Here is a 25,861-nt window from a genome sequence, read left to right as displayed (position 1 = left end):
GGGGACCGGGAGCGGGAGGCGCAGGGGTGGTCTTTCATCTCGCCCTTTTTTCAGCGGAAAGAGCGGAAGCGGAGGTGGAAAAGGGGGCCGGGCCGGGCCCCGCCCTCGCCCCGCCCTCGCCCCGCCCTGCGGCGTCACCGCGCCGGTTATATAATCCGGCCGCGCCGGTCCCGCCCGCACGCCGCCGGCCGCTCGCACCGGGCGCCATGTTCGCCGTGAAGCCGAAAGCCGTCATCGGCTTCAACCTCTACTGCGGCGGCGCCCCGGCGCTGAGCCCCGGCCGGCCCGGGGAGCGCCCGGAGCCCGCGGCCGCCGCCGCCGCCTCAGAGCCGGCCCGCGAGCGCTCCGGGGCCGCCGCCGGCCGCGCCGAGCCCCCCCGCACGCTGATTGGCTGCGGCGCGGCGCCCCGCGCGCTGATTGGCTGCGGCGCGACTCTCTGGCGCCCCGAGGAGGAGCTGGACGGCTGCGAGCCCGAGCCCGAGCGCGGCCCTGCCGCCGACTCGCTGCCCGGGACCCCCCCGGGGCCGCCCGACGGGCTCCGGCAGGACTCGCTGGAGCTCATCAGCCGCTACCTGCGGGAAGTGGCGGGCGAGGCGGAGCCCGCTTCCAAGAAACTTTTCCCGGGGCTCCTGGGTGGTCCCGGCCGGCCCGGCGCGGCGGGGGACGCGGTGATGGAGAAGGCGCTGGAGACGCTGCGGAGGGTCGGCGACGGCGTCATGCAGAAACACGAGCTCGCCTTTCAAGGTGTGTGTCGGCCGGACGCGCCGGGGAGGAGGCCGCGATCCCCGCCCTGGCCCGGGGGCCGAGTTCAGAGGCCGGAGGGGTTCGGGGAGGGGGCGGGGGGCGATGCCCTCGGGGCTGCGGGGTCCCGGCCGGGTCACTCCGGGGTGTGGCCTTGGCTCGGAGGGGGTTAAATAAAGCAGCTGCGAAGTGATCAAAAACGAAACTGGACTTTGTTCCGTCGGGACGAGGAGAAGCCGCTGTTGGTGTGTGCAGAGGAGATAATTTAGTTACAGATTAGCCCTGGTTCCTCATCGTGTCCCCCCTTGGCTCGGAGTGACTGTGCAAATAATCCCCAAGCGTCCAAAGATTAGTTCACTCAGGAGTTTCAAATCCTCACCCCCCTCAGTTTAGGTCCACGGGGATTTTTGGTGGGGGGAATTCTCCTGGGCAGTGTGTTCATAGAACCCTGGAATGGTTTGGGTTGAAATAGACCTTAAAACTCATCCAGTCCCATGGGCAGGGACACCTTCCCCTGTCCCAGGTTGCCCCGAGCCCTGTCCACCCTGGCCTTGGACCCTGCCACGTATCCCGGGGCAGCCAAAGCTTCCCTGGGAAATCTGTTTTAATGCGTTTCACCCACTTCTGCAGGGTCCCGCAGCAGCCGTAGGAAGTTGACCCCCAGTGCCTGGCCTGGTGTCCTGGGGATGAACTGGAAGTGGGAAGTGACCGATTTGACCTGGTTTTGAGTGGCTCAGGCTGGTTTGGGGCCGAGCTCCCAGCCTTGGGGCTGCTGCTGGAGCTGCTTTTGGCAGTGGGGTCCAGGTCAGGATGGAGCCCAGCAGAGCAGGGCAGTGTCTGCGTTTCCTCCTGAGGTGCTGTATGGTCAAACACCTTCCTCCTTGCAGGAGGATGTGCCAGTTTCTCAGCTTGTCGGTTTTTTGGCTTGGTTTCCTTTTTTCTTGTTTGTTGAACACAAAGAGCTTCAGTTTCATCCTTAGCTGTGCTGGTGGGAAAGGCAGTGGGATCAGTTCCTCTGTCCCAGTTCCCGGACGTGCTTGTTGAATGACTCTTGGGAGCAATGTCCAGGCTGAGCCATGGATTTTTATCCTGTTCCTGAGGTTTTTCCCCACATTTTTCACTCTCCAATCCCATTTCCTGCCCCACCCCCCTTCCCCCCAGTGGGTTAAAATTAAGGATTTAAAATCCCAATTCCTGATTAATTTAGAGGGAAAAAACAGGAGTAATTGAAGAGGAAATGAGGATGAATTTTTTTAGCATTTCTGGGAATGTGGTATCAGAGGGAGAAAAAAAAATCCCTGGGAAGATCCTGTATTCCAACCCGGGAAAATGAAAAAAGACCGGAAATTCTGCCTAAAAAAAAGACATTGGGAAAAGGGGGAGGTTTGGAGCCAGGGAAAAATGGGAATAAGGAGGAAAACTCCAGGAAAAAATCTTGAAATTGTGGAATTTACGGGAATTTTGGGATCCTGGGGGTGGAATTTGGGGAATTCACGGTGGTATTCCTGGTGTTTTCTCTCTGGGATTCCTGGTGAGCTGGGTCAGGGTTTCTGTAGGGATGGTGATTTCCTGAGTGCTGACGTTTCCTGCAAGTTTGAGCAACAGCAAGCAGCAGCAGCAGCAGTAACGCCTTTCGGTTTCGCAAAGGCTTGGCTGGTTTGCTCCTGGCAGGGCACTGCAGGTCGGGCTGGGGAATTCTGCTCTTCCAGGCACTGATCCCTCCTTCATGACCTGGGGACACATCTGGGGGGCTTTGCCCAGCCCAGGCTCTGTGGTTCTGATGTGGTGGGGCTTGGAAACCTTGAGACGGGGGAGTGTGACGTGCTCAGACACCACAGCTGTCTCCAGACAGGGGGAGGAAGGAACTAAAAGTATGTCAGGGGTGGGTTTTGTCTGGCCCAGGTGTGGGAGGGCGGCAGAGCCCTCTGAGGAAGCAGGATTCTCTCTCCATCCCTGACACTTGGGCTCCTGCAGCTTTGGGGAGCCCAGTGGGGTGTGGGAGGGGGGTCACACCCTCTCCCTGCTCCTCGTGGGGGTGTTTGGTGGCCCTGGCCCTAAACCAGAATCTTCCAGGAATGCTGCGGAAGCTGGAAATCCAACAAGAGGAGGACCTGCAGTCGGTGATGGAGGTGGCTGCCCACGTCTTCAGCGACGGGGTGACCAACTGGGGCCGTGTGGTGACTCTCATCTCCTTTGGAGCCTTCGTGGCCAAGCACCTGAAGAGCATCAAGCAGGAGCAGAGCATCAGCTCCCTGGCCGGGATCATCACCGACGCCCTGGTCTCCTCCAAGCGGGAGTGGCTTGAGAGCCAGGGGGGCTGGGTGAGTCACTGCCCGCCCCGAATTCCTGGGCTTTTCCCAACATTCCAGCCTTTTCCTGTGTCTGTGACCAGGCCACGTGTGTCAGTGCTGACTCACTGCTTCCACCCTGGAGTCAGGGGGGGCTGTGGGGCTGCAGGGTCCACTCACCATGAGCTGCCTGGAGTGGTTTCAGCAAAAAACGATTTCCTGTCCAGCCTGGGAACAGCATTCCCAGAGCCTGGGAGTGCTGAGCTCGCTTGGAGCTGGTCCATGCCTGCTGGGGTGGCTGAAATGGGGCTGGGGGAGTGGGGGAGCACAGTCTGACATACTGGGCTGAACATGGGGCTGGGGGAGCACAGGGGTGTGCAGGATGAAATGGGGCTGGGGGAGCACAGGGGATGTGCAGGATGAAATGGGGCTGGGGGAGCACACTGGAGTGTCCCAGACAGGCTGTTTCCCCCTCTCCTCCCCACGAGGGGTGCTGGCAGGGCACTGACCATCCCTTCTCTCTCCCAGGAGGGCTTTGTGGACTTCTTCCGAGTGGAGGACCTGGAGGGCAGCATCCGGAACGTGCTGATGGCCTTTGCAGGGGTGGCTGGCCTGGGGGCCAGCTTGGCCTACATGATCCGGTGAGGCTGGAGCTGCCCAGGACCAGGACTTTGGGAGGAGTGGCTCCCCGGGGCTCAGAGCTGCCCCCTCCCTCAGCGAGTGCTGCTGAAGCTGGACTTGAGTGACCTGAGGAGGACATCGAGGAGTCCCGGGAGCAGCTCATTCCTGAGGAAGAAGAAGGTGTGATCCCAGGTTGTGGGTGCTGATGGAGGATTTATTGCTTTGGGAACAGAGCATGGAACAGTTGTTACTCTGCTTCCTTGGAGAGGATGGTGCTGGGCAGCTCAAGTGGACTTTTGCTTCACTTTGATCCTGGAGGGAACCATCTGGGAGCTCCAGCAGCTCCTGCCTGGACTGAGGCCTCCTGGGCTGGGCGAGGCAGCTGAGCCTAGAGCAGATGTTTGAGGGTTGTGGTTGTGGGTTTTTTTCTGGAAATAGCACCTTCTGCTGCCGCTGCCCTGCCTAAACTTGCAGCTCTGTTTGCTGGAGCAGAAGCACTGGATGCTGGAGATGTTGTGCCAGCCTGCACCTGTCCCCAGGTGCTGCCTGGGAGTGGCAGAGCTGTGCCAGAGCTGGGACCCTCTGCCATGGAGCCCTGCTCAGCCCCTTCCCTCCCCATGGGGAGGGGCTTGGAGGGGCTGGGGGTCACACCCAGCTGTGTCCTGGCCCCAAACAGCCTCTCCTGGCTGCACAAAGACAGTTCAGAAATAGTGAGTGTATTTGTAAGTATGTAAAAAGACCCACCCCCCATTGGGCTGGGGAGGATGTAGAGAACCTGTAAATGTCTATAAATCTGTAGAATATATACATTTTTACAGACCTGATGATACAAAAAGGAGGAATTCCTTCTGAATGTGGGTGCACTGTGCTTCATTCCTCTTGGGAAGTAGCATTTTTGTGGCAAAGTCTCTTCTCCTGCCTTGACTCCACTCGAGCCTTTCCCTCAAGTACTTGAGCAGCACAGCCAGGGAGTGTGACAAGCAGCAGTGGCCTCGTGGGCTCAGTGTGACCACGGCTGGCTGGCAACAGCTGATGTTTCTGTTTGTTTTAATCTTTTTTTGGTTGCTCTTGCCCTACTGGTGGGGGCAGGGAGCTGTGGAAGTTGATCTGGCCACTTCCTTCTCTTCCCCTCCTCTTGCTCCTCCAAGCCATGAGCTGGACAAAGCTGATGTTTGAATGTAAAACGTTCTGGGGCTGCCCCTGGGCTCCCCACACAGTGGCTTTGCTGCCCAGGGGGCTCACAGGGCTTGCCCACCCCTGGCTCCGGGGGGGCTGCACTGCTGGGACCCCACAGGGACCGTCCTTGTCCCCAGGACGTGACCTGGAGCCTGAGCCAAGCCAGCTCAGCAATGGTGCTACAGCCAGGCCCTGCTTGTGTGCAAAACAAGCTGTAGTTTGGTCAATAAATGTCTTTTGTTCTCATTCCTCTGGTACCAAACTCGATGTTACCCCCAGGGAGAGACTGAGCTCTTGTGCTGCCCCTGAGGCTCCCCATATCCCCTGGACTATTGGAAAAGCCTCTGTGGGCTGTGGAAAAGGGCTCAGGGTGTCTGGTGTCACCTCTGGGGCTCTCCCTGCCCTGGGTGTAGGTGGGGAGAGCCCCCAAGGCACCTCCTGCTCAGTGCCTGCACAATTTGGGCTGTGCCACCCCCCTGAGGGGACCTGCAGCCCTGGGACAGGGACATTCCTGTCCTTGGGATGTGCTCCTTGCCCATCCCATGGATGGGAATGTGGGACTTCGGCCACAGAACCCCAGATTGGGTTGGGTTGGGCTTGGTGGGACCTTAAGGCTCCTCTTGTTCCACCCCCTCCCTACCATAAACACCTCCCAGGTTGCTTCAAGCCCTGTCCAGCCTGGCTGGAAAGACTTCCAGGGATGGGGAATCCACAGTTCTCTGGAAAACCTGTGCCAGGGTCTCACCCAGCACTACTATGAGCCTCCTGCATGGTGCTGCAGATTCCCCCCATTTCTTAGGGGACATGGGGATCTCTTTTCCTCCCTCTTTAGGGGCTCCCTGCACCCCCAGACCTCCCCTGTGGTCCCCCACCCCAATCCCATCCATGCAGGTTTGGAGGTGGATGTGTCCCTCTCTCAGCTCCATGAGCAGCTCCCTCCTTCCCTCTCTCCCTCTGCTGGGGGCACTTCAGCTGGAAAATCCCTCTGGAGAGACAAAATCCTGCCCCAAAATCCATGCCAGGGTTCCTGTCCTGGGGTGTCCAGGGCCACCAAGCCCCTGTGCTGGGGGACAGCAGCAGCTTCCCGAGGTGCTGGCACCAAAAACAACCCAGAGTGACTCAGCCCTGCTGTGCCAAGACTGCAAAGTGCTGCTGGCTGGGGGTTTTCTGCTTTTTTTGGGGTGGTTTTATTTTGGTTTGGGGTTTTTTTCTGTTTGTTTTTTGTTTGAGTTTTTTTTCACTGCTGTGTCTATGGGGACTATTTTGGGCCTGTTTGGTTCCCCGGGGTGTGGTGGGGCTTTAATGCAAAACTGGGCCTTTGCCATGGAAATATGCAAAGGGAGGGAGGGAGTGGTGGGGGTTGTGGGGGCGTTTTAAGGGCCTGTGGGGGTGCTCAGGGGCTTGGGGTGCAGGTGGGGCTCAGGGTGTGGGGATTCCCAGGGGCTTTGGGGTGTTGGTGCCTCGCAGGGGTTTGGGGCGTTGGTGCCTCCCAGATTTGGGTGTGGGTGCCTGGGAGGGGTTGGGGTGCAGGTGTAAGAGATGAGGTGTTGGCTCCCAGGGATTTGGGGTGTTGGCTCCCAGGGATTTGGGGTGTTGGTGGCTCCTAAATTTGGGTGTGGGTGGTTCTGGGGTGCTGGGGTGTGTTGTAGGTGGCTCCCAGGGGATGGGGCAGGGGTGGCTCAGAGAGGTTGGGGTGCAGATGGGGGGAGGGGGGGTTGGTGTAGGTGCTGGGGGGAGGAATTAGGGTGCAGGGGCCTGGAGCAGTTTTGGGGTGCAGGGGCTGGGGAGGAACTGGGGTGTGGATGTCTGGATCAGTTTTGGAGTGGGGGGCTGGACTAGTTTGGGGGTGCCTGGGGGGTGTTAGGGTGTGGACTCCTGCAGTAGTTTTGGGGTGCCTGCAGCAGTTTGGGTGCCTGCAGCAGTTTCGGGGTGCGGGTGCCGGGGGGCTGGGGCTGTGTTTCCTGGAAACCGCCTGGCGCTGCCGATAACCCCGAGGTTTCCACTTCCGTCCCCGCCGGGGCTTTTCGCAGAAGCCGCCGCGACTTCCCCGAATTGGGCTGTAAATAAGAGCGGGGAGGGGAGGGAGGGGGGATTGAAGATTAAAGATTAAAAAGCAGCTGCCGGGGCAGGGGGGGGGGGCTGCTCTGGGATCCCCCTCGCTCTGGGGCCGGGGAAATGTTGGGGCAGCAGCTGAGCCCCGAAAGCTCCGAGCGGGGCTCATGCAAATGCACAAAATCCCCCAGGTGGCCAAAATACCCCAATTCTGCCCATTTTTGGCTCGCTGGCTCCGCTCACGCCCTGGAGCTGCTCCTCCAGCCTGTGGGGCTGAGAGTTCCCTTTGGGGGGGTCACTGCCCTCTCCCCCATCTGGGGGGCAGGGAGGGTCCTTTGGGGGCTGGGCAGGGACAGAGGCGCTCTGGGGGAGCAGCAGTGACCCCCCAGAGTAACCTCCCCCAGCTCCCCGGGATTGTCCCGGGACAGGAGCCCAGGGCGGGGGCGGGTGACTCATTTGGGCTCAGATGACGAACACTGGGGGCATTTTTCGCTGGGTTTCGAGCAGTGGGCGGGTGTCACTGCACTGTCATGAGCCCTGCCCCGGTTCCCAGTGCGGGGCTGGGGTCTCCTCCTGCCCCCCCGAGTGCGGGGCTGTGCTCGGGGGGCTCCTGTCCCCTGGCAGGGCTCAGGTCCCGCTGTCCCCCGGCTCTGCCCGGGCTTGAGGTGCTCTGGACACTCCCCGGTGGGGTTCTGTCCTCACAGCACAGTCCTGCCCTGTCCCTTTCCCAGGAACTCGGCTGCCCGTGGCACCCCTGAGCCCCTTCCCAGCCTGGCCACGGTCACTGGGCTGCTCCATGAAGGCTCCCCCCGCTCCTCCTCCTCCTTTTCTCCTTCTCTTCCTCCTCCTCTCCTGGACTCCCATCCCCCTGGCCTGAGGGTTATGGAGGGCACAGGGGGTGCTGAGGATGGAGTTTGGGGGGATTTAGGCGCTCTGGGGGCACAGGGGATGTTGAGGACCCAGTTTGGGGGTGTTTGGGGGCATTTAGGCGCTCTGGGGGCACAGGGGGTGTTGAGGACCCAGTTTGAGGGTGTTTGGGGGGATTTAGGCGCTCTGGGGGCACAGGGGCTATCCGGGCTGGGCGGGCAGGGGTCAGCGGGTGCGGGGCCGGGACCTGCCCGGGCAGGAGGAGCGGTGACTCAGGCAGGAATGTGCTGGCAGGACACGGCGTTCCTGTCCCGGCGCCACCGCCCCGGGCACTGCCCTGGGTGTCCCAGTGAGCTCCAGTGAGCCCCAGTGTGTCCCAGTTCTGACATCTGAGGGCACATCCAGTGTATCCCAGTTTCCCCCAGTACAGATTTGGTGCGCCCCAGTGTGTCCCAGCCCTGTTACAAGGGTCCTGGGAGTGCCCAGGAGCAGTGCAGGGGGCAGAGAGGACACTGGGCTGTCCCTGCTTGGGGACAGGAGGGACAGGCCAGTCCCTGCAGGTTATGGGGTGTTCCTGAGCAAGGACAGAAGGGACAGGACATGGAATGGCACAGCCCTGCCATGGGTCATCCATGACACATCCTCACATCCCTCTGGAAAGTGGGACACCAAATTCATCTGTCCTGTGTGGCTGCTGTCCCCCTGGCCCGGGGTGTCCTGCAGGGTGGGAGCCAAGCCCAGACCTCGGCCAGGCTGGGGATGTGTCACTGTCACTGCCCAGGGAAACTAAGGCCACCAGCCCCCTCCCACCCTCTGTGAGCCCCTTCCCAAGCTCCAGGGTTTGGAGATGGGGGGCACAGAGTGATCTGAGGGTCTCTGTGGAGCTCAGACACTGCATCTCCCCTGCCTGGCTGCCTTTGGGACGTTTGGGGACACCCTGGGAATGTGGGGTGGGGGAATAGAATGATTTGGGATATGTGGGGCTGGGGGCCACAGGGATGACCCCGTGGCCAGGGATCCATGAGGAGGGGTGACAGGGACACCCACAGCCAGGGATGGGGACACAGGACACCCCATGGCCAGGTGTGGACACTCAGGGGTGGTCCAGGTGATGAGGAGAGGTGTGGGGCTGGCCCAGGGTCCTGCTCTGCTGTCCCCAGCAGTGTCCCCCTGGCTGGGAGGACACCCTCCACCAGCTCAAATCCAGCCTCCAGCCCCAATCCTCACCACCGCCCCCCCCCCCCATCCCACCCTGACCTCCCCAGCCCGGGGATTGGCAAATCCCGGTCCCGAGGAGCCCGGGAGGCCCCGCTCAGCCGCGTTTGTTCCTTTGCGTCATCACCACAAGCCCGTCAGAGCCGTTTCCTTCCCCTTTCCCCCTGTGCCATCCCGGCCCCGCCCTGGGAGCATCTCCGGGACCCCCGGGCTGGGCTGGCGGGACAGAGCCCGGGGCTGCCCGGGGGATTCGGTGCTCCCGGGGAGGGACCTGGCCCCGCTTTGGGCCCTTTTTGGGGCGTATCTGGGGTTTTGCTGTGACCGGGGAAGGGGAGATGTTTATTTGGGACCCAGCAGGAGGATGGAGCAGGGATTGTCCCTGTCAGAGCTTCCTCCCTGGGGTGCTCTGAGCAGGAGGAAGCTGGTCTGGTGGGGGTGGGGAGATGCTGGGGGGTGTCCCCAGGGCTGGGCAGGCTTTGCCACCCCCCAGCAGAGGATGGCTCCTGTCCCAGGCCAGGGTCACTGCTCCCTGTGCCAGAGACACTGCAGGACCCCTGTCACCCCCCAGGCCTGGGGGCAGTTCTGGGCATCTCGCCCCAAGAATAAAATAGAGGGGCTGGAGTGTGTCCAGAGAAGGGAATGGAGCTGGAGCATTCCTGAGGGAGCTGGGAAAGGGGCTCAGCCTGGAGAAAAGGAGGCTCAGGGGGGACCCTGTGGCTCTGCACAACTCCCTGACAGGAGGGGACAGCCGGGGGGGTCGGGCTCTGCTCCAGGGAACAGGGACAGGACAAGGTGAGACGGCCTCAAGCTGTGCCGTGGAGGTTTAAATTAGATATTAGGAAAAATTTCTTCATGGAAAGAGTTGTCAGGCATTGGAACAGACTGCCCAGGGCAGTGGTAGAGTCACCATCCCCAGAGGTATTAAAGTTGTCTGGATGTGGCACTTGGGGACAGGGTTTAGAGCAGCTGTGGCTGCCCCTGGATCCCCGCAGTGCCCAAGGCCAGGCTGGACAGTGGGATGTGTCCTGGCCGTGGCAGGGGTGGGATGGGATGAACTTCAAGGGCCTTTTCCCCCCCAGACCATCCCTTGATCCTGTGATCCTGTGATTCCAGGGTGTCACAGGCCTGCAGCAGAACCTCCCTGGCAGAGCAGAGTTCACCTCCCACCAGACCCACCCCAGGGATCCTTCGCAGTTCTGACATTTCCCGCTCAAGGTGAGACATTCCGGGGCTTTGGGCCCTCAGTGTCCCCAGGGGCTCATCCCTGGGAGCTGCAGGAGAGCGGGACGGGCCGGAGGCGGTACCAGAGGCGGTACCGGGGGGCCCGGACCGGAGCAGTACCACAGGCGGTACCAAAGGGGGTCCCGGCCCACGGGCGGTACCACGGGCGGTACCAGAGGTGGTAGTGGGGTCTCGGACCACAGACGGTACCACGGGCGGTACCATGGGCGGTTCCGGGGGTCCCAGACCCCAGGCGGCACCAAAGCGGGTCCCGGACCCGGCCGGTCCCGCCCCGCACACGCCACCCGGTGGCCAAGGGCCGGTACTGCAGCCCGGGCTCCGCACATGCGCAGTGGCGCCAGTGCTGCAGCCGGTACCGGCACCGCGGGGCTGAGGGGCCCCGGGCGCTGCCGCCGCCGCCTCCCGCTGAGGAAAGGCCGCCGGTGCTGCCCCGCCCGGGCCGGACCGGAGCGGAGCCCAAAGCGCGGGACGGCAGCGCCGGTGCCGCCCCCGGCCAGCGCCGCCCGCTGCTGCTGCTGCCGCCGCGTGGTGGGAGCGCGGTACTGCAGGGGGTGTGCGGGAACGGGGCCGGGACTCCCGGGATCGGCACCGCCCCCGACCCCTCATCCTGTTCCCAGACCCCTCATCCTGCCCCCGACCCCTCATCCTGCCCCCCAGGGTTGTCATCATCCCCCGACCATCTCCACTTTGCCAGAATCACAGAATCCCAGAATATCCTGAATGGGACGGAACCCACAGGGATCATCCATTCCAACCCCAGGCACTGCACACACACCCCAACAACCCCACCCTGAGCATCCCTTGCAGCGCTGTCCAAATGCTCCTGGAGCTCTGGCAGCCTTGGGGCTGGGAGCATTCCCTGGGGAGTCTGGGCAGTGCCCAGCACCCTCTGGGGGAAGAACGTTTCCCTGAGATCCATCCTAAACCTCTCTGGACAATTCAGCCATCCCCTGGCTCCTGTTTGTCACCACAGAGTAGAGATTGCATCTGCTGCTCCTCTTCCCCTCACAAGGATGTTGTAGACTGCAGTGAATCTCCTCTCCTCTCCTCTCCTCTCCTCTCCTCTCCTCTCCTCTCCTCTCCTCTCCTCTCCTCTCCTCTCCTCTCCTCTCCTCTCCTCTCCTCTCCTCTCCTCTCCTCTCCTCTCCTCTCCTCTCCTCTCCTCTCCTCTCCTCTCCTCTCCTCTCCTCTCCTCTCCTCACCAGACCAAGAGCCCTCAGCCACTCCTTGAGGGTCCCCTTGACCATCTCCCTCCAGCATCTCCCTGGCTCTAGTGTCCTGTTCCCCCAGAGGCTGCTGTCTCTTGATCAGGTTCCTTCCCAGCTGTTGAAGAACCAGTTTTTAAACCCCCTTTCTGTGGGCTCAGATCTCAGCAAACAAATCCTCAGTAAGGGGACAACCTGTGAGAAATTGTGGTGGCCGTGTGGCCGCTCTCCAGTTCCTCCGGGACTCACTGTGGGCTCCTGGATGATGGCAGGAGGCGTTTGGGGGAAGGAGAGGACCCGCCCCGTGTGGGTGGTGCAGGCCGTTCCTCCTGGACGGGGACGATAGACGCTCGGCGAGGAGAGCAGCTTGTCACCGTCCCCTCCCACGCTGGCAGCGGGCGCTTTCTGTGCCAGGGAAGGTTCTGCCACCCTCGCTCACGAGCCCTCCTCCAAACCCGGGATCTCTCCTCCAAACCCGGGATCTCTCCTCAAAACTGGGATATCTCCTCCAAAACTGGGATCTCTCCTCCAGAACTGGATTATCTCTAAACCTGGGATACCACCTCCAAAACTGGATTCATCCAGGGAGTGTTCCCACACAGAAAGTGCCACGACTGAAAGCTGTTGCTCATCCTTACCTGGCCTGTGCTTTCCTTCCCAGAGAAGCTGTGGCTGCCCCTGGATCCCTGGAAGTGCCCAAGGCCAGGCTGGACGGGGCTTGGAGCAGCCTGGGATGGTGGAAAGTGTCCCTGTTATAGCAGGGGGTGGCACTGGATGATCCCAAACCAGCCAGGGATTCCTGTGATCACTTCATGCCAGTTGTGTGACAGCAGCCCAAGGGAGCAGGAAAACTGCCACGGAGGATTTAGAGCTCCCTGCACACCACAGGCTTTGGGAATAAAAGCCAGTCAGCTTCTGCGGTGGTTTTCCTTTTATTACAGAATCCTCAACACAGCTCAGCCCTGCACAGAGCAACCAGAAAGAACAACACCACCTCAGTTCCCTGCCCAAAAACCACAACAAGGCTTCCCATGGAACCTCCCCTGCTGTCCCTTTGTTCCCTCCTGTGGCTGTAGCTGCAGTTTAGGAGGGAGTTCCTGCTCTGAAGGGTCGACAAGGAAGTTTGGGACGTTCTGCTGGGTTTTTTTGCTTGTTCCTCTTTCAGGACACAGACCTCACACTGTCTGCAGTTTCCTCAGCAGGGGCAGCTCTGGTCTCAGCTCCCTGTGGCAGTGACAGGACCCCAGGGAATGGCTGGAGCTGTGTCAGGGAGGTTTAGGATGGATCTCAGGGAAACGTTCTTCCCCCAGAGGGTGCTGGGCACTGCCCAGACTCCCCAGGGAATGCTCCCAGCCCCAAAGCTGCCAGAGCTCCAGGAGAGTTTGGACAGCTCTGCCAGGGATGCTCAGGGTGGGGTTGTTGGGGTGTGTGTGCAGTGCCTGGGGTTGGAATGGATGATCCCTGTGGGTCCCTTCCAGCTGAGATTCCACAATTCTGTGACTCTTCCATGTGACCTCTCAGCGGAGGCACAGCCCAGGCCTGGACTCTCTGTGACCCCACAACTCAAGGGAAGCCCCTCCCCTCTCCAAGCACCAACCTCAGTCCAGGGCCAGAGGCTCCCTTGGCTCCTGCTGAGCTCCAGCCCCTCCCATTCCTGCCAGGAGCTGCCCTCCTCCCCCTCACCCCCAGTACAGCATTCCCACAGGAAACTGTGTTTAGAAATACACTTTATTTGGTTGAAGACAAGTCGGTGATGGAGAACTCGGAGCCCAGCACAGTCCTGGATACCTCTGAGAACCCCGAGCAGCCTCAGGCCACGCTCATCCCAGGGCTCCTCAACACCTGGGCAGCACCTGGGATCCATCCCTGGGGGTATCCAGGAGCAGCATCCTGGCTGGACCAGCCCTCCATGGCCCGACAGGACACACCTGAGCTTGAGCAGCTGCTGTGACGTGGCACTGGGTGTCCCTCATGTCCCAGGCCAGCACAGCAGGAACGTGGAGCAGGGAGGAGTCCATGAGCCCCGGCTGCAGGAGCTGGGATTTGCTGGGAAGCAGGAGCAGTGCTGGTCCCCAGCCCAGGCTGGAGCCACCCAAGCATCCTTGGAAGTGGCACTGGAGCCAGTCCCTGGCCTGCAGCCAGGACAGCAGTGGTTGTATCCCTTGGGAGGAGGAGGAGGAGGATTTTCCTGACCAAACTCCCTTCTCTTCCCTTAGCTGCATGAATCAGGAAAAATCCGGGGAGGAAGTGCAACCCAGTGCAGGACGTGGCAGTGGGAAGGAGCAGGACACGGTGGTGTGGGCAGCTGCAAGTGTCACCCTGGTCCCCTCGGGGCTCGGAGGGGAGGCACAGGAGGAGCCCGGCAGCAGCCACGGCCAATCCCGGGAATGGGGTGGATCCCGGGGCTCTCCGTGGGCCCGGCCCCCTCAGTTGATGGGCTCGTACTCCGAGTAGCGTCTCCTCTGCGCCAGCAGCACCAGGCAGCTGCCCAGGAGCAGCATGGCCAGGGGGGTGCCCAGCGCCACGGCCGTGATGGAGATCACCAGTGGGGAGAAGGTGTCCCTGGGGGGCTCCCCAAAGCCCAGCAGCACCGACCTGTGGGAGGAGACAGGTCAGGACAGGGATGGGCTCTGGCCACGGCTGGGAGCCCTGGGGCTTTCCCACCTCAGAGGGTCAGGCCAAGATCCCACACAGGGCACGATGAGGCTTCTCAAGGAACTGTGAAGCCTTTGCTACAGGATTACAGGGAAACTCAAGACTTGGGAATGGAGACTGTTACTAAAACAGAGAAACCCTATGACCTGCCAGTCCCCCAAATTGCACATTGTTAGTGACCAGGAGCATCCTTTCAGACCCTTCAGACCCCTCTGCACATTCTCAGTGACCAGGAGCATCCCCTCAAACCCCTGGGACCCCACTCACCAGCTGAGGTATCGCTTCTCCCGGTACACCTCTTCCTCCTCTCCCCCAAAGGACACATTGAGGGCGCTGATGGTGCAGGTGCTGCCCAAACTGTCCCCAAAGTAGGCCTGGATGATGCTGGACACGGGCAGGCTCCAGTTGGCCGCCTGCAGCCCCTGAGCCCGGCACTGGATCCCGTCCTCCCGCCGGGGGCTCCGGGAGCCGTAGGCTGTCGCCTTCCACTGCAGGAACCCCAGCGTGGAGCTGCTGTTCTGGGGCTCAGCTACCAGGGACAGCACCTGGGGAGGGACAGGGTGAGGGGAGGGAAGGACAGCAGGGTCCCCCCCAGCCCAGGCCAGCCCCTCGCTCACCTCGAAGATGGTGGGGGTGTACTCATCGTCGATGGATCTCTCGGACCGCAGCCTCCGCACTGCCCCCGCCTCCTCCACCGTGGCCACCTCCAGCACGAAGCGGGAGCTGTTCCCCCGCGGGGCCACCCCAGCCAGGATGAATTCCAGCTGGGAGCTGTTGGCCGTGTGCAGGAGGCTGGGCAGGTGCCCATCACGGCCACCGGCCTCGTAGGCTGTCACCTGCAAGGGACACGGGTCACAGGGACAGCACGGGCAGTGCCCAGGATGCCAAGGTGCAGCATTCCCTGTCCCTGTCCACACAGGACATTCCCCGTGTTCTCTGCCTGTTCCCTGCCAGGACATTCCCTGCACACACCCGGAATGCCAGGCTGCCGTTGGAGAAGCTGCTGCCGGGGTCGGTGGCCGGGACCCCGCGGAGCTCGGCCGTCAGCGCCGTGTGGTTCAGGGTGTGGTTGAGGCTGTCCCAGGAGAACTCAGACAGGTCATAGGTGGGGTAGAAGAGCTCTCCCAAAGGTTTGGCCTCGCTGAACTCGAACAACTGCAGGGAAGGAAGAGGAGAAGGGCTGGGAGCACTGGGAGGACGGGAGCTTGTGCTGTGATCCAGGGAACAGGACAGAGACAGAACTCAGCCAAGCAGCTCAGGCTGGAGACAGACACTTCCCTAGATGGGAATGGTGCTGGGGATTTCCCTGGAGCTGGAAAGCTGCCCAGGGACCCTCTGCATCCTCAGCTGTCCCAGGGCAGCCCCTTGCCAGCGGTACCTTGGTGAAGACCACGGCTGTGGAATAAACCACGCTGTCGGGAGGGTCGATCCAGATGGCTCCAGCAGGACTGGCTGAGAGCAGCTGTGTCCAGTTGACCCTCAGGGCACTGCTGGGGCTCTGGGTGGCCACCAGGAGCACGGCGGGGGCCCCGATGCTGCTCCACACGTAGTGCAGGCTGTCCTCAGGCCCCGCTGCCTGCACGTGCAGCAGGTTCACGGAGGAGCTGTTCCAGCCGGGGTTGTACTGCATGGACACCTGGGGGCAGGGACAGCGCTGAGCCCTGCAGGACGAGCCCAGCGTCCCGGGAGGGTGGGACATCGGAGCTGCCTCGGCTCCCGTGACTCTGCAGCCCTGCTATTGCTCAACACGCTCCGTCAGCATTTCACAGCCGGACGTTTGGGACCGGCTTTGAGCTGCTTCCCATCCCACAACCTCTTCCCATCCCACAACCTCTTCCCGTCCCACAGCCCCCTCCCTGCCCACAGCCAGGCTGGTCCCACGGGATTAGGACAAAGAAGAGAGGAGGGACAGAGGTGGGTGGCCCTGGGACATGTCACCGCAGGACAAGGGTTGGCAGGGCAGGGGTCACCCTGTGTGTCCGGACAGAGGCAGGGTGGGCTCAGCTCCAGCCCCACGGGGGCTGTGCCCGGTGTGAGGCTCCGGCCCCTTCTCCTCCCCAGACCCCGCAAGGCCGGGCCCCAGCGGGACCCTCGGGGGGTCCAGCCCGGCCCCTGCTCCGGACAGGCTCCTCCGAGGCCACAAACGAAACCAGAACTTTCCCTTCAACACGAGCAATAACTTCTTTACGCTGAGGGTGGCAGAGCCCTGGAACGACTGCCCCGGGCGAGCCCGGCGTGTCCCGCTCTGGAGACACCCCAAACCCACCGGGATGTCCCCGTGTCACCCGCTGGGTGACCCAGCCTGGGCAGGGGGTTGGATTGGGTGATCCCGGTTCCAACCCGGCTGTCCCGGGGTTCTGAGGGTCCCGGGAGGAGCGGAGGGGACACGGGGGGATCTCAGGCACCACCGCACCGCGGCGGGAGCGGGACGAGCGCCGAGCAGAGGCCGGAGAGCCCGGGGGGGGCTCCGCACCCCGGCCCCCCCAGCCCCGGTAACCCCGGCAACCCCCGTCCCGGTCCCGCTACCCCCCGACCCCGCTCACCTTCCGGCCCCGCTCGGCCCCGGCCGCCGCCAGCAGCGCCGCCAGCAGCGCCAGCCCCGCACCGGCGGCCATGGCGAGACCGGCCCGGCCACGGCACCGCCCCCGGCCCGCCCCGGAACCGCCCGGGGACCGCCCCGGAACAGCCCTGGAACAGTCCTGGAACAGTCCTGGAACAGCCCTGGTACCGCCCGGGGACCGCCCTGGTACTGCCCCGAAACAGTGCCGGTACCACCCAGGGACCAGCCTGGAACAGCCCTGGTACCGCCCCGGCACCACCCCGCGCCCTAACGGAGCCCTTGTGAGCGCAGCTGGGGGCGGCATGCGGATGGAGACGGGAACCGCTCAGAGTTTGCCGTTCTGCTTCCTGCCCCTTCCGTCCCCCAGGGCAGCAGTCTCAGCTCCATTGCCAGCACAGATGAGACCCAGCAGATTCCCCACGGCGTTCTGTGGGCATTCCCGCCTCCACTTCTTCGGACACTGCAGCTCCCCCTCCTTCATCGTCCCATCCCGCAGAGACCCCCATCTTCATCCCCCAGGACAAAGGGGATCCCCGTTCTCCTTTGGAGAGTGGAGGCCCCAGAACCTCCATCCCCCAGGTCAGCAGAGACCCCACATTCACCACCCCAGAGGGACACTGCCGTCACCACCTCAAATGCTGGACAAGTAGCCTGGGGCTCTGCACCCAGTTTTTGAGGAGTTTAATCCTGGTCCTCCTCCCTGCTCACCTCCTCTTCTTCTCCACTGCTTTACAGAGTGCCCATGGATGTGGATGACACGAATTGCAGTTTCCTTTTGCGTGTGCCAAGGTTCATCAGCAGAGACCTCCATCTCCCTCCCGCAGGGCACCTGAGACCCCCCTCCTCCATCATCCCATCCAGCAGAGACCCCCACGTCAATCCAGCAGGACAATGAGACCCCACTGCACCTTGTGGAGCTTTTGGACCTTTGGGGTCTCTGAAGTCTCCTCAGGCCTCTGGACCATCCTGTGCTCCAGACACCCCTCACTGTCACCACCCCATACTCTGGAGACCCTCAGGTACAGCAGAGACCCCCACCCTCATCCCCCACAACAGAGACCCCGTTTCCATCCCCCAGGAGGGCAGTGGACAGCCCACTCCTCCATCATTCCATACAGAGAAAACTCCCTCCTCCATTCCCCAGGGCTCCAGAGACCCCCCCATGACCACCCCAAGCTCCAGAGACCCCCCACTTTCACTGCCCCACACTTTGGAGACCCCCATATCCAAGAGAGACCCCACCTCCATCCCCCAGGATACCAAGTACCCTCACCTTACCCATATTTTTGCTGCCCCAGTGCAGGTGCAGCCCCTGTCCTTGGCCTCCCTGAATCTCCTGGCATTGGCAGAGACCCCACAGAGCCCCTGGCAGTGCCCAGCCTGGGGGGTTTTCCACCTCTCACCCTGGCACAGGAATTAAATGAACAATTGGGCAGAAATGATGAATTTATTTAGAGATAAACCTGAACCTCAAACCCTGGGAGCTCCTGGGGGAGCCCAGCACCTCCTGCAGGCACTGAATCCATGCTGGACCCAGGATGGCTCCGGAAGCTGTGAGGGGAGAGAACAGGGGCACAAACTGTCCCCTCATGTCACAGCCCTGGACCCTATTTGGGGTGGGTGGTGAACCAGGGGGAAGCAGAGGTGTCCAACCTGCTCGGCTGTATTGCCCATGGGGCAGGAGGAATAGTCCAGAGCTCATGGGAAAGGAGATTCTAGAGGAGCATTCCACCATTTTTGTTGGTTTTAGGGATGGCAGGGTAACATTCCACAGCTTTTTGTTGGTTTTAGGGATAACAGGGGAACATGCTGGAGTTTTTGCTGGTTCTAGGGCTGTCAAACAAGCATTCCATTGTTTTTGTTGGGTTTAGGGTTGCCAGGAGATCATTGCACCATTTTGGCTGGTTCCAGGGTTGCCAGGGGAATGTTCCACTGTTTCTGTTGGTTCTGGGGTTGCCAGAGAAATATTTCATTGTTTTTGTCAGTTCTAGGGTTGCCAGGGGAGAATTCCACCATTTTTGTCAGTTCTAGGATTTCCAGTGGAGCATTCCACTGTTTTTGGTTCTAGAGATACCAGAGGAGAGTTCCACATTTTTTGTCAGTTCTAGGATTTCCAGAGAATTCCACCATTTCTGTGGGTTCTAGAGTCACCAAGGGATCATCCCACCATTTTTGTTGGCTCTAGAGTTGCCAGAGGAACATTCCAGAATTTCTATCAGTTCTAGGGTTGCCATGGGATCATTCCAGTGTTTCTGTTGGTTCTAGGGTTGCTGGGGGAGCATTTCACCATTTCTTAAATTCTAGGGTTGCCAGGAGAGAATTCCATCATTTTATTGGTTCTAGGACTGCCATTAAAACATTCCACTGCTTTTGTCTGTTCTAGGGTTACCAGGGGAGACTTCAATTGTATTTCTTGGTTCTAGGGTTGCCAGGGGAACATCCCACTGATTTTATTTGTTTCTAGGGTTGCCATGGTAGAATTCCATCATTTTTGCCAGGTCTAGAGTTGCCAGGAGGGCATTCCACCCTTTCTGTCAGTTCTAGGATTTCCAGGGGAGAATTCTACTGGTTTTGTTGGTTCAAGGTTTGCCAGAGAATTTCACTGTATTCTTTGGTTCTAGGATTTCCAGGGGAGCATTCCACCATTTCTGGCAGTTCCAGGGTTGCTATGGGATCATCCCACCTTTTTTGTTGGCCCCACAGGGCAGGGTGTGGGGATCTCACAGACAAATTCCCTGCCCCTCCAGATGGGGATTCATTCCTGGGAGCCTGATACCACCTGAGGTCTGGAAGGATAAATATAAGATTCCATACAAGCTCCCTCTACGTATAGGGCCTCCCAAACATCCTTTCTGTTGGGAGTTCGGAATGTTCTGGGGCAGAAAGCAAAGTCTTCCTGATTCTGATGGGAAGTGTGGGATAATTAGATAATAATTTGAACTGTGTTTGCACATGTGGTCATTGCCAAAAACCCAGAAGAGTTCCCTGACAGGGAACAACACCCTGCAGCAGTGACAGGACTGGTGTAACTCGGCTGTAACTCAGTGTTTGTGTCCTGCAGGGAATGACAGTAATTCCTCCATTCTCCTCACCTTTCCCAGCACATCTGGCTGACTTTTTTCCTTTCCACATGAGACTTTCTCTTCTTGCAGGGACAACAGGAATCCTCACACCTCCTTATCTCATGGGCAGCACACCTGAGGGCGACCTGGTGAGATAAGAGGGGAGCTGAAGGTTTGGGAAGATTTTAGAACCAATGGAAATTCTGGAAAAGCCAAAAAGCAGCTGCAGGACCTTCTGCAAAAGAAGCCAAGGGAGACCAAAAGTGCAGCTGGGAGAGACTGGGAGCTCTGTGTCCTCCCCACACAGGTGAGGTGATGAACAGAGCTCGTCCCACACAAAGCAGTGACAACTCTGGTGCCTGAATTTGTGTGTGTGTGTGTGTGTGTGGGGGGGGGGGTCACAGGGGTCTCCTGCCCTGGCACAGGGTGTCCCTGGACCTGAGGGTGTCCCTGAACATGAAGGTTGTGGCACTCTGGGCTTACCAGACACAGCAGCAGGAGGAGAACACACCTGGTAACACCAAGGATCTGCTCCTGAGCTCTTCCATACTCATGTTTAGGGAAGTGGAGTTCCAACTCTTCCCAGAGGAACCACAGCTAAGCTGGAATCACAGTTTTATTGCTGCCCCTGTCCAAAAAAGCAAATAAAGATGTTTCATTCTCCATTTGCTGAAGGCAGAAGTGATCTCTGCAGACTCTGCCCTTTCTCCCCTCATTCCTATCAAATTTTCCTTTGGGTGTGTCCCACTCACTGCCCACACATTTTCTCTTTTCCAGAATAATCTTCTGGCCTTTTTCCCCAGGATGTGATGGAAATAACAACTTTGCCATGGTGAACATGGGGGCCAAACTTCCAGCACCACCAGGGCCTGGTTTTCCAAGCAGGCTGAGCTCCAGCACTTGCACAGACACCATAAGGAGAAAAATAAGCAAGCCAAGCCCAGAGATGGAGATGGACTGGTTTTCCACTTTTGGAAATGGTTTTCTCCATTTCTGGAGACCAGAAATCCAGTCAATGGGGGAGCATCCTGGGATTGGCAAGTGTGCAGAGAGCATGGAGACATGGAATGATTTGGGTTGGGAGGGACCTTAAAACTTGTCCTGTCCCACCCCTGCCATGGCAGGGACACCTTTCACTATCCCAGGCTGCTCCAAGCCCCATCCAACCTGTCTTTGGACACTTCTAGGGATGGGACAGCCATGGAATAATCTGTGTCAGGGCCTCCTCACCCTCACAAGGAATAATTTCTTCCCGATATCCCATCTAACCCTGCCCTCTAGTCGTTTAAAACCATTTCAGAGTACAAAGGTCCAGGTGGGGAGCATTGAGCTACCCAAATGTACCAAGGTGGACATTCACATCAGAGACCTACATTTCTTTGGCCACACATGTGCAAAGATGACCCCGTTTATCACAGGAAAGGCCACCAGAAGGTTCTGACCTGCTGGGCCCTACTGGAGAGCACAGAACTTCCCTCAGGAAGAAGGTATCAAAAATGGGACAGTACTGGGGGGACACGTGGAGTTAAAACACCTGCTTGGAGGAGATACCAAAGGGAACGAGGGAAGGGGGAGATGATGGAGGAGAAATGCCTGAGGAAGGGAGCACAGGGGTGTTACATCCATCAGCTGTGCCAGGAAAAGTCATTCCCTCCCCATGCAAACCCTCGGGGGCGTAATAAATGTAACGGATCAGCACCTAGGAGAGAAATGGCACTAAAATAAAAGAGACACCTGCCTGGAGATCATCTCTGCCGGGACTCGAACCCGGAACCTCTGGATTAGAAGTCCAGCGCGCTCGTCCATTGCGCCACAGAGACCTCACCGTGAGGGGAGCGTCGGCTCCAGAACTGAAAAATCCGCAGCGCCGCAGGGTCCGGCACCCACCGGCACCTCCAGCGTCCCCTCCCTGCACAGGGACACGGCAGCAACAATCCCGGGGATGATCCATATCTCGCCTGGCAGCGGGGATGCAGCAAAAACCTGGATGCAAGGCTGGTATCCGCCTCTCTGGCAACCTTTCTGCAGCATCCCCGGCAGCATCACTCGGCTGCGGGCAGAGCTAAATCCTGGAGCAGAGCTCATTGCTGCCTCTCCCTCAGCATCAGCATCACGGCATCCTCCTCGCTGCAAAAGCCAAGGGATAAAGATGAAAGAGGATTTAGCTCGGAGCACTGACAATGGTGAGGGGAGCTCTGCTTGCCAGGGTGAGAAAATGCCGAGGAACTGAGGTTTGAGCAGGGAAATTAAAGGGAAAGCAGCTACCGTGGGCTTCCTTTCAGCAAGCTGTCAATCAGGGGTTTAATGAAGAAACATTGTGCCTCTTCTGCTGGGAAAAAATGAAAACTACGTCAAAACAACAGGAAAGGTCCATTTACAGCCACTGACCTATTAACAATTGATCAAACTCTGTCACAGACCCCTGGCTGGGAACAGCACGTTTGGAATCCCTGAACGGCACAAATCTCAGGCTGTTGTTGGCTCCCAAACACGCCCTCGATTCCCATGAAAGGGGAGATGTTAAGTGCAATCCAAGAAGAGGAATTCCGTGACACAGGGATGTTGGGAGCTTTTGCCTCAAGGTCAATGTGACCTCAAGGCCCAACCTCAGGACCTGGTGAATGGCCCAGAGCAGGAATCAAACAAGAGGAGATTCACCCCCCGCAGTGGAACCAGGGACAGAACCTCAGAATTGAGGATAACCCCCCCCAAACACCCATGTTTAGATGATGAAGATCACAGCACATGTGTTCCACCTGCACAGGACAAGCTCCTGCTGCATCCCTGCGTTCCTCAGAGCCTGTCCTTCCTGCCTCAGCCTGGGGCACCTCTGTGCTCGTGGCTAAAATCCCAGAGAATCAATCCTGTGCCAAATCCCCGCCTCCCTCCTGGGCTGGCAGAGACCTGACTGCTGCCCAAACTGAGCTGGGAAGTTGTGTGGTGCTGAAGAAAAATGGCACAGCACTGACAACCTCAGCACACTTAATGCAAACCCAAAAGATTTGGTTTTCCTTTTACTCATGGAAAGCTTTATGGTTGCCTTGACAATAAAATCCACCTTGGAATGGTGGGAAAGGTAGCAGGGGTTGAACTTCTATCAGAAAAACCCTTCCTGCTGCAAAAGATAACTCAGTAAATTGATAATCCTTGAAATAAATCCCTCTGTGAACCAGCTGTGATCAGACTGGGACCTGGAGAAAATTCAAAGTCTAGAAAACACCCATCTGCAGGGTGACCAAAGGCTGTGCTTAAAAATGACATAGAAAAAAGTCTTAGACAAAGGTATAAAAGCTGTAAAGGATGAGAAAAATCTCCCAGAGCCTGCAAGTGCATTTCCACAGCCTGTGACTGTCTGCTCCTCCTGGGGGATGAAGACACCAGCTTTCAATACGATTTTGGGAGGCTGCACCTCCAAAGTGCCTGCTTTGAAGTTACCAGCAAGCAGAAAATCTGGAGATGATTAATGAAATAGCACAAGCTCTCAGAAGAATGACTGTGGTTTGATGGGCAGTCACATCCCTGGAATCAGAGGTTTGAAGGAACCCTCACTCTTCCTGCCTGGAGCTCCCCTCAGCCCTAATTGCACCAAACCCAGGAAAGGAGCAGGAGTTTGAGCCTGTCCTGATGGAAATGCCACATTTCTGTCAGGGGAGATGTGGGGAGAACCAGGGGCTGCAGGGATGTGCCAGAGGAGCAGCAGCATTGCCAGGAGAGCACTGGAGCCTCATCCTCATCCCAACCCCAACATGCAGCTCTGGAGGCCTGGGGGCGCCCACCAGGTGTTTCTGTACCTTCAATAACCTGGTCAGTGTTCCCTGAGGTCCCAACTGCCCCTCTGCTCCTTCAAAATGTGACAAATTTGGGAAGCAGAGACTGGAGGGAGCAGCACAGGTGCCACAAGGCTGGTTTTGGTGCTGGGAGAGGCCAGAGGATCCCATTCTGTGGGAAGAGCATGTCCTGAGCCAGGAGAACATCCCTGTCGGGACACAGAGGGGGAAGGGACATGTCCCCAGCACACAGAAACGTGTCAGGAGTGAAAAAGCTGCCAAGTGTCCCCCAGCTCATCCCTGGCCACTTCCCAGCCTCAAATCATTTCCCCAGACAGGGAGAACATGAGCCACGAGCAAGGATGCAGTGGCCCAGGGTGAACCCAGAGAATTTACCACCTAATAAACAGCTGGGAAAGGCCTTTGGGAAGACAAAACTCTGAGCAATTTGATGACTGATGGAGCCTTCAGATCCACCTCACCTAAAGCTGCTCCAGGGCAGCATCACCAGTGCTGGGAGATTCAGAAATCTTTCACACACTGAAAGAAACAGCGACAGAAAATCCCTGCCAGAGCTGGGAGTGCTTTGTGGTGTCCAGAGAAAGGTTTTACAGTACAACTATAAATACAACCACAATGCTTTATTGGTACAACCACCCAATTCCCCAATAAAACCTTCTCCAGGAGCTACCAAAGAGCCAGAGCCACCAAGCAGAGGGTAAAGCTGTGCGACTTGAGGCCAAAAATTCATTAACATGTGTGATGGTGCAGGCTCTTCCCCAGATCCTTACAATAGGTATATTCTTATTTTTTCCTAAATTTGCAATGCCTTTTTCTTCCTTTGCAAACCATTTCAGCAGCACCCAAAAGGCAGCCAGGTGTCTTGTTCTTGGTTTGACCATCATATCACACTTATTTGCAAATGTCCAGTGCCTGAGCCTTGCTTAGTCTATGGGACTGGGCTAATCTAAAAAACACTTATCAGGAACCTCAAAAACTGCATTTTGTTCCCCTGAAATGACCATGTGAGACACAGACACAATTTTGGGAGGTTTTGCCTTTAGTGGCATTGGTGGCTGTGCCAAAACTTGCTGGGGAAGGGGTAAGTGGCTGATTTTTCACCTTTTTTACTACTTTTCTAAGCTTTCAGATAAAAAACAGCGTGTGGTCTTTTGAAAAGCAGCTCAGGTGCCACATACAGATGATTTGTTTGCGTTTTGCTGGACATCAATCCCCAGAGGGGATATTTTTTGCATCCCAGGTTGAAGCAAAAAACCATCAGGGATAAAAGGAGTGGAGAGAGGCTGATGTTCCTGGGGAGAACGTTGGATCTCAGCCACAAAGTGGAAAATGATAAAAGGACACTGGCCCTGGTCAGAGAAATGAGGGATGGTTTGGGAAGGGACCCAGGATCCCCCATGGGTGGGCAGGGACACCGTCCATTATCTCAGCTGCTCCAAGCCCCGGCCAAGCTGGCCCTGGACACTGCCAGGGATGGGACAGCCACGAACTAACCTGTGCCAGGCCCTCCTTGCCATCACAGGGAGGAATTTCTTCCCCAAAATCCCACCTAAACCTCTCCTCCTGCAGTTCACAGCCGTCCCCCTTTGTCCCGCACTCCACGCCCTTTACCAAAGTCCCTCTCAGCGCTCCTGGAGCCCCTTTAGGCGCTGGAAAAAGAAATCCCTTCCAACCCCTGCCACCTTCTAACCTCGGTATTTCAGCTTTCGCCTGTTTTCCTTCCAAAAATCCCCTCACTCGGGGGGTTTTTGTGTCCCCCCCCCGCCCTGTCCCGCGCAGGCCGCGCCTCACCCCGAGGGCTCCGCTGCTCTGCGGCGCCTCCCGGCCGTGCCCTCGCTGCTTCCCGGGCCGGTCCTCGGTGTTTCCCGGTGTTCCTCGGTGTTTCTCGCTGTTCCCCGGTGTTGTGGGGAGCGAGGCCGTGCCGCTCGGAGGGGCCCCGGGCCCGGCCGTGCCCCTGTCCCGCCCCCGCCCCGCTCCTTTGTCCGCCCGTCCTGCCCTTTCCGCCGGGCCCGGCCGGGTTTCCGCGGGGACAGAGGGCGGGGACGGGCCCGGAGCGCCTGAGGGGCCGCGGGGGCCCGATGAGGGATACTGGGATCCTCTGGGACATGCTGGGACCCACTGCGGGGTCCTGGGATCATCTGGGACCCGCTGGGATCCACTGAGGGATATTGGGATCCCCTGGAGGACATTGGGATCCTCTGGAACGTGCTGGGATCCACTGCGGGATACTGGGATCATGTAGGGGATACTGGGACCCCCTGGGACACGTTGGGATCCACTGGGAGATACTGGGATTTCTGGGACACACTGGGATCCACTGAGGGATACTGGGATCCATTAAGAGACATTAGGATCCATTGGGATCATCTGGGACACCGGGACCATCTGG

The 25,861-nt window shown here is 59.0% G+C and overlaps 2 protein-coding genes and 2 long non-coding RNA genes across 5 annotated transcripts; 2 read left to right on the top strand and 2 right to left on the bottom strand.

Moving 5' to 3' along the window:
* The first annotated feature begins 121 nt into the window (after window positions 1-121).
* Window positions 122-5,072, top strand: MCL1 (MCL1 apoptosis regulator, BCL2 family member). The gene is made up of 3 exons (XM_083878758.1): window positions 122-744; window positions 2,815-3,062; window positions 3,558-5,072. The coding sequence occupies exons 1-3, from the start codon at window positions 207-209 to the stop codon at window positions 3,672-3,674; spliced, it is 903 nt and encodes a 300-aa protein (XP_083734884.1). The 5' UTR covers window positions 122-206; the 3' UTR covers window positions 3,675-5,072.
* Window positions 5,073-13,117: 8,045 nt separating this feature from the next.
* GLMP (glycosylated lysosomal membrane protein) lies at window positions 13,118-16,686 on the bottom strand. The gene is made up of 6 exons (XM_083878757.1): window positions 16,606-16,686; window positions 15,441-15,698; window positions 15,035-15,217; window positions 14,680-14,898; window positions 14,330-14,607; window positions 13,118-14,002 (listed from the first exon to the last, which is right to left on the bottom strand). The coding sequence occupies exons 1-6, from the start codon at window positions 16,675-16,677 to the stop codon at window positions 13,834-13,836; spliced, it is 1,179 nt and encodes a 392-aa protein (XP_083734883.1). The 5' UTR covers window positions 16,678-16,686; the 3' UTR covers window positions 13,118-13,833.
* Window positions 15,706-20,349, top strand: LOC310919404. 2 transcript variants are annotated; one of them, XR_014591819.1, is made up of 3 exons: window positions 15,706-15,976; window positions 17,358-17,641; window positions 19,775-20,349. It is a non-coding gene; the product is annotated as an uncharacterized lncRNA (long non-coding RNA). The 2 variants fall into 2 exon arrangements; XR_014591820.1 differs by lacking the exon at window positions 15,706-15,976 and adding an exon at window positions 17,027-17,201.
* Window positions 17,675-25,587, bottom strand: LOC310919403. The gene is made up of 4 exons (XR_014591818.1): window positions 25,264-25,587; window positions 21,423-21,811; window positions 20,168-20,312; window positions 17,675-19,830 (listed from the first exon to the last, which is right to left on the bottom strand). It is a non-coding gene; the product is annotated as an uncharacterized lncRNA (long non-coding RNA).
* Window positions 25,588-25,861: the final 274 nt, after the last annotated feature.

The sequence above is a fragment of the Zosterops lateralis genome (genome assembly GCF_965231275.1).
Source record: "Zosterops lateralis genome assembly, chromosome: 27".
Classification (NCBI taxonomy): Eukaryota; Metazoa; Chordata; class Aves; order Passeriformes; family Zosteropidae; genus Zosterops; species Zosterops lateralis.
This window is presented reverse-complemented; position numbering and strand designations above follow the sequence as displayed.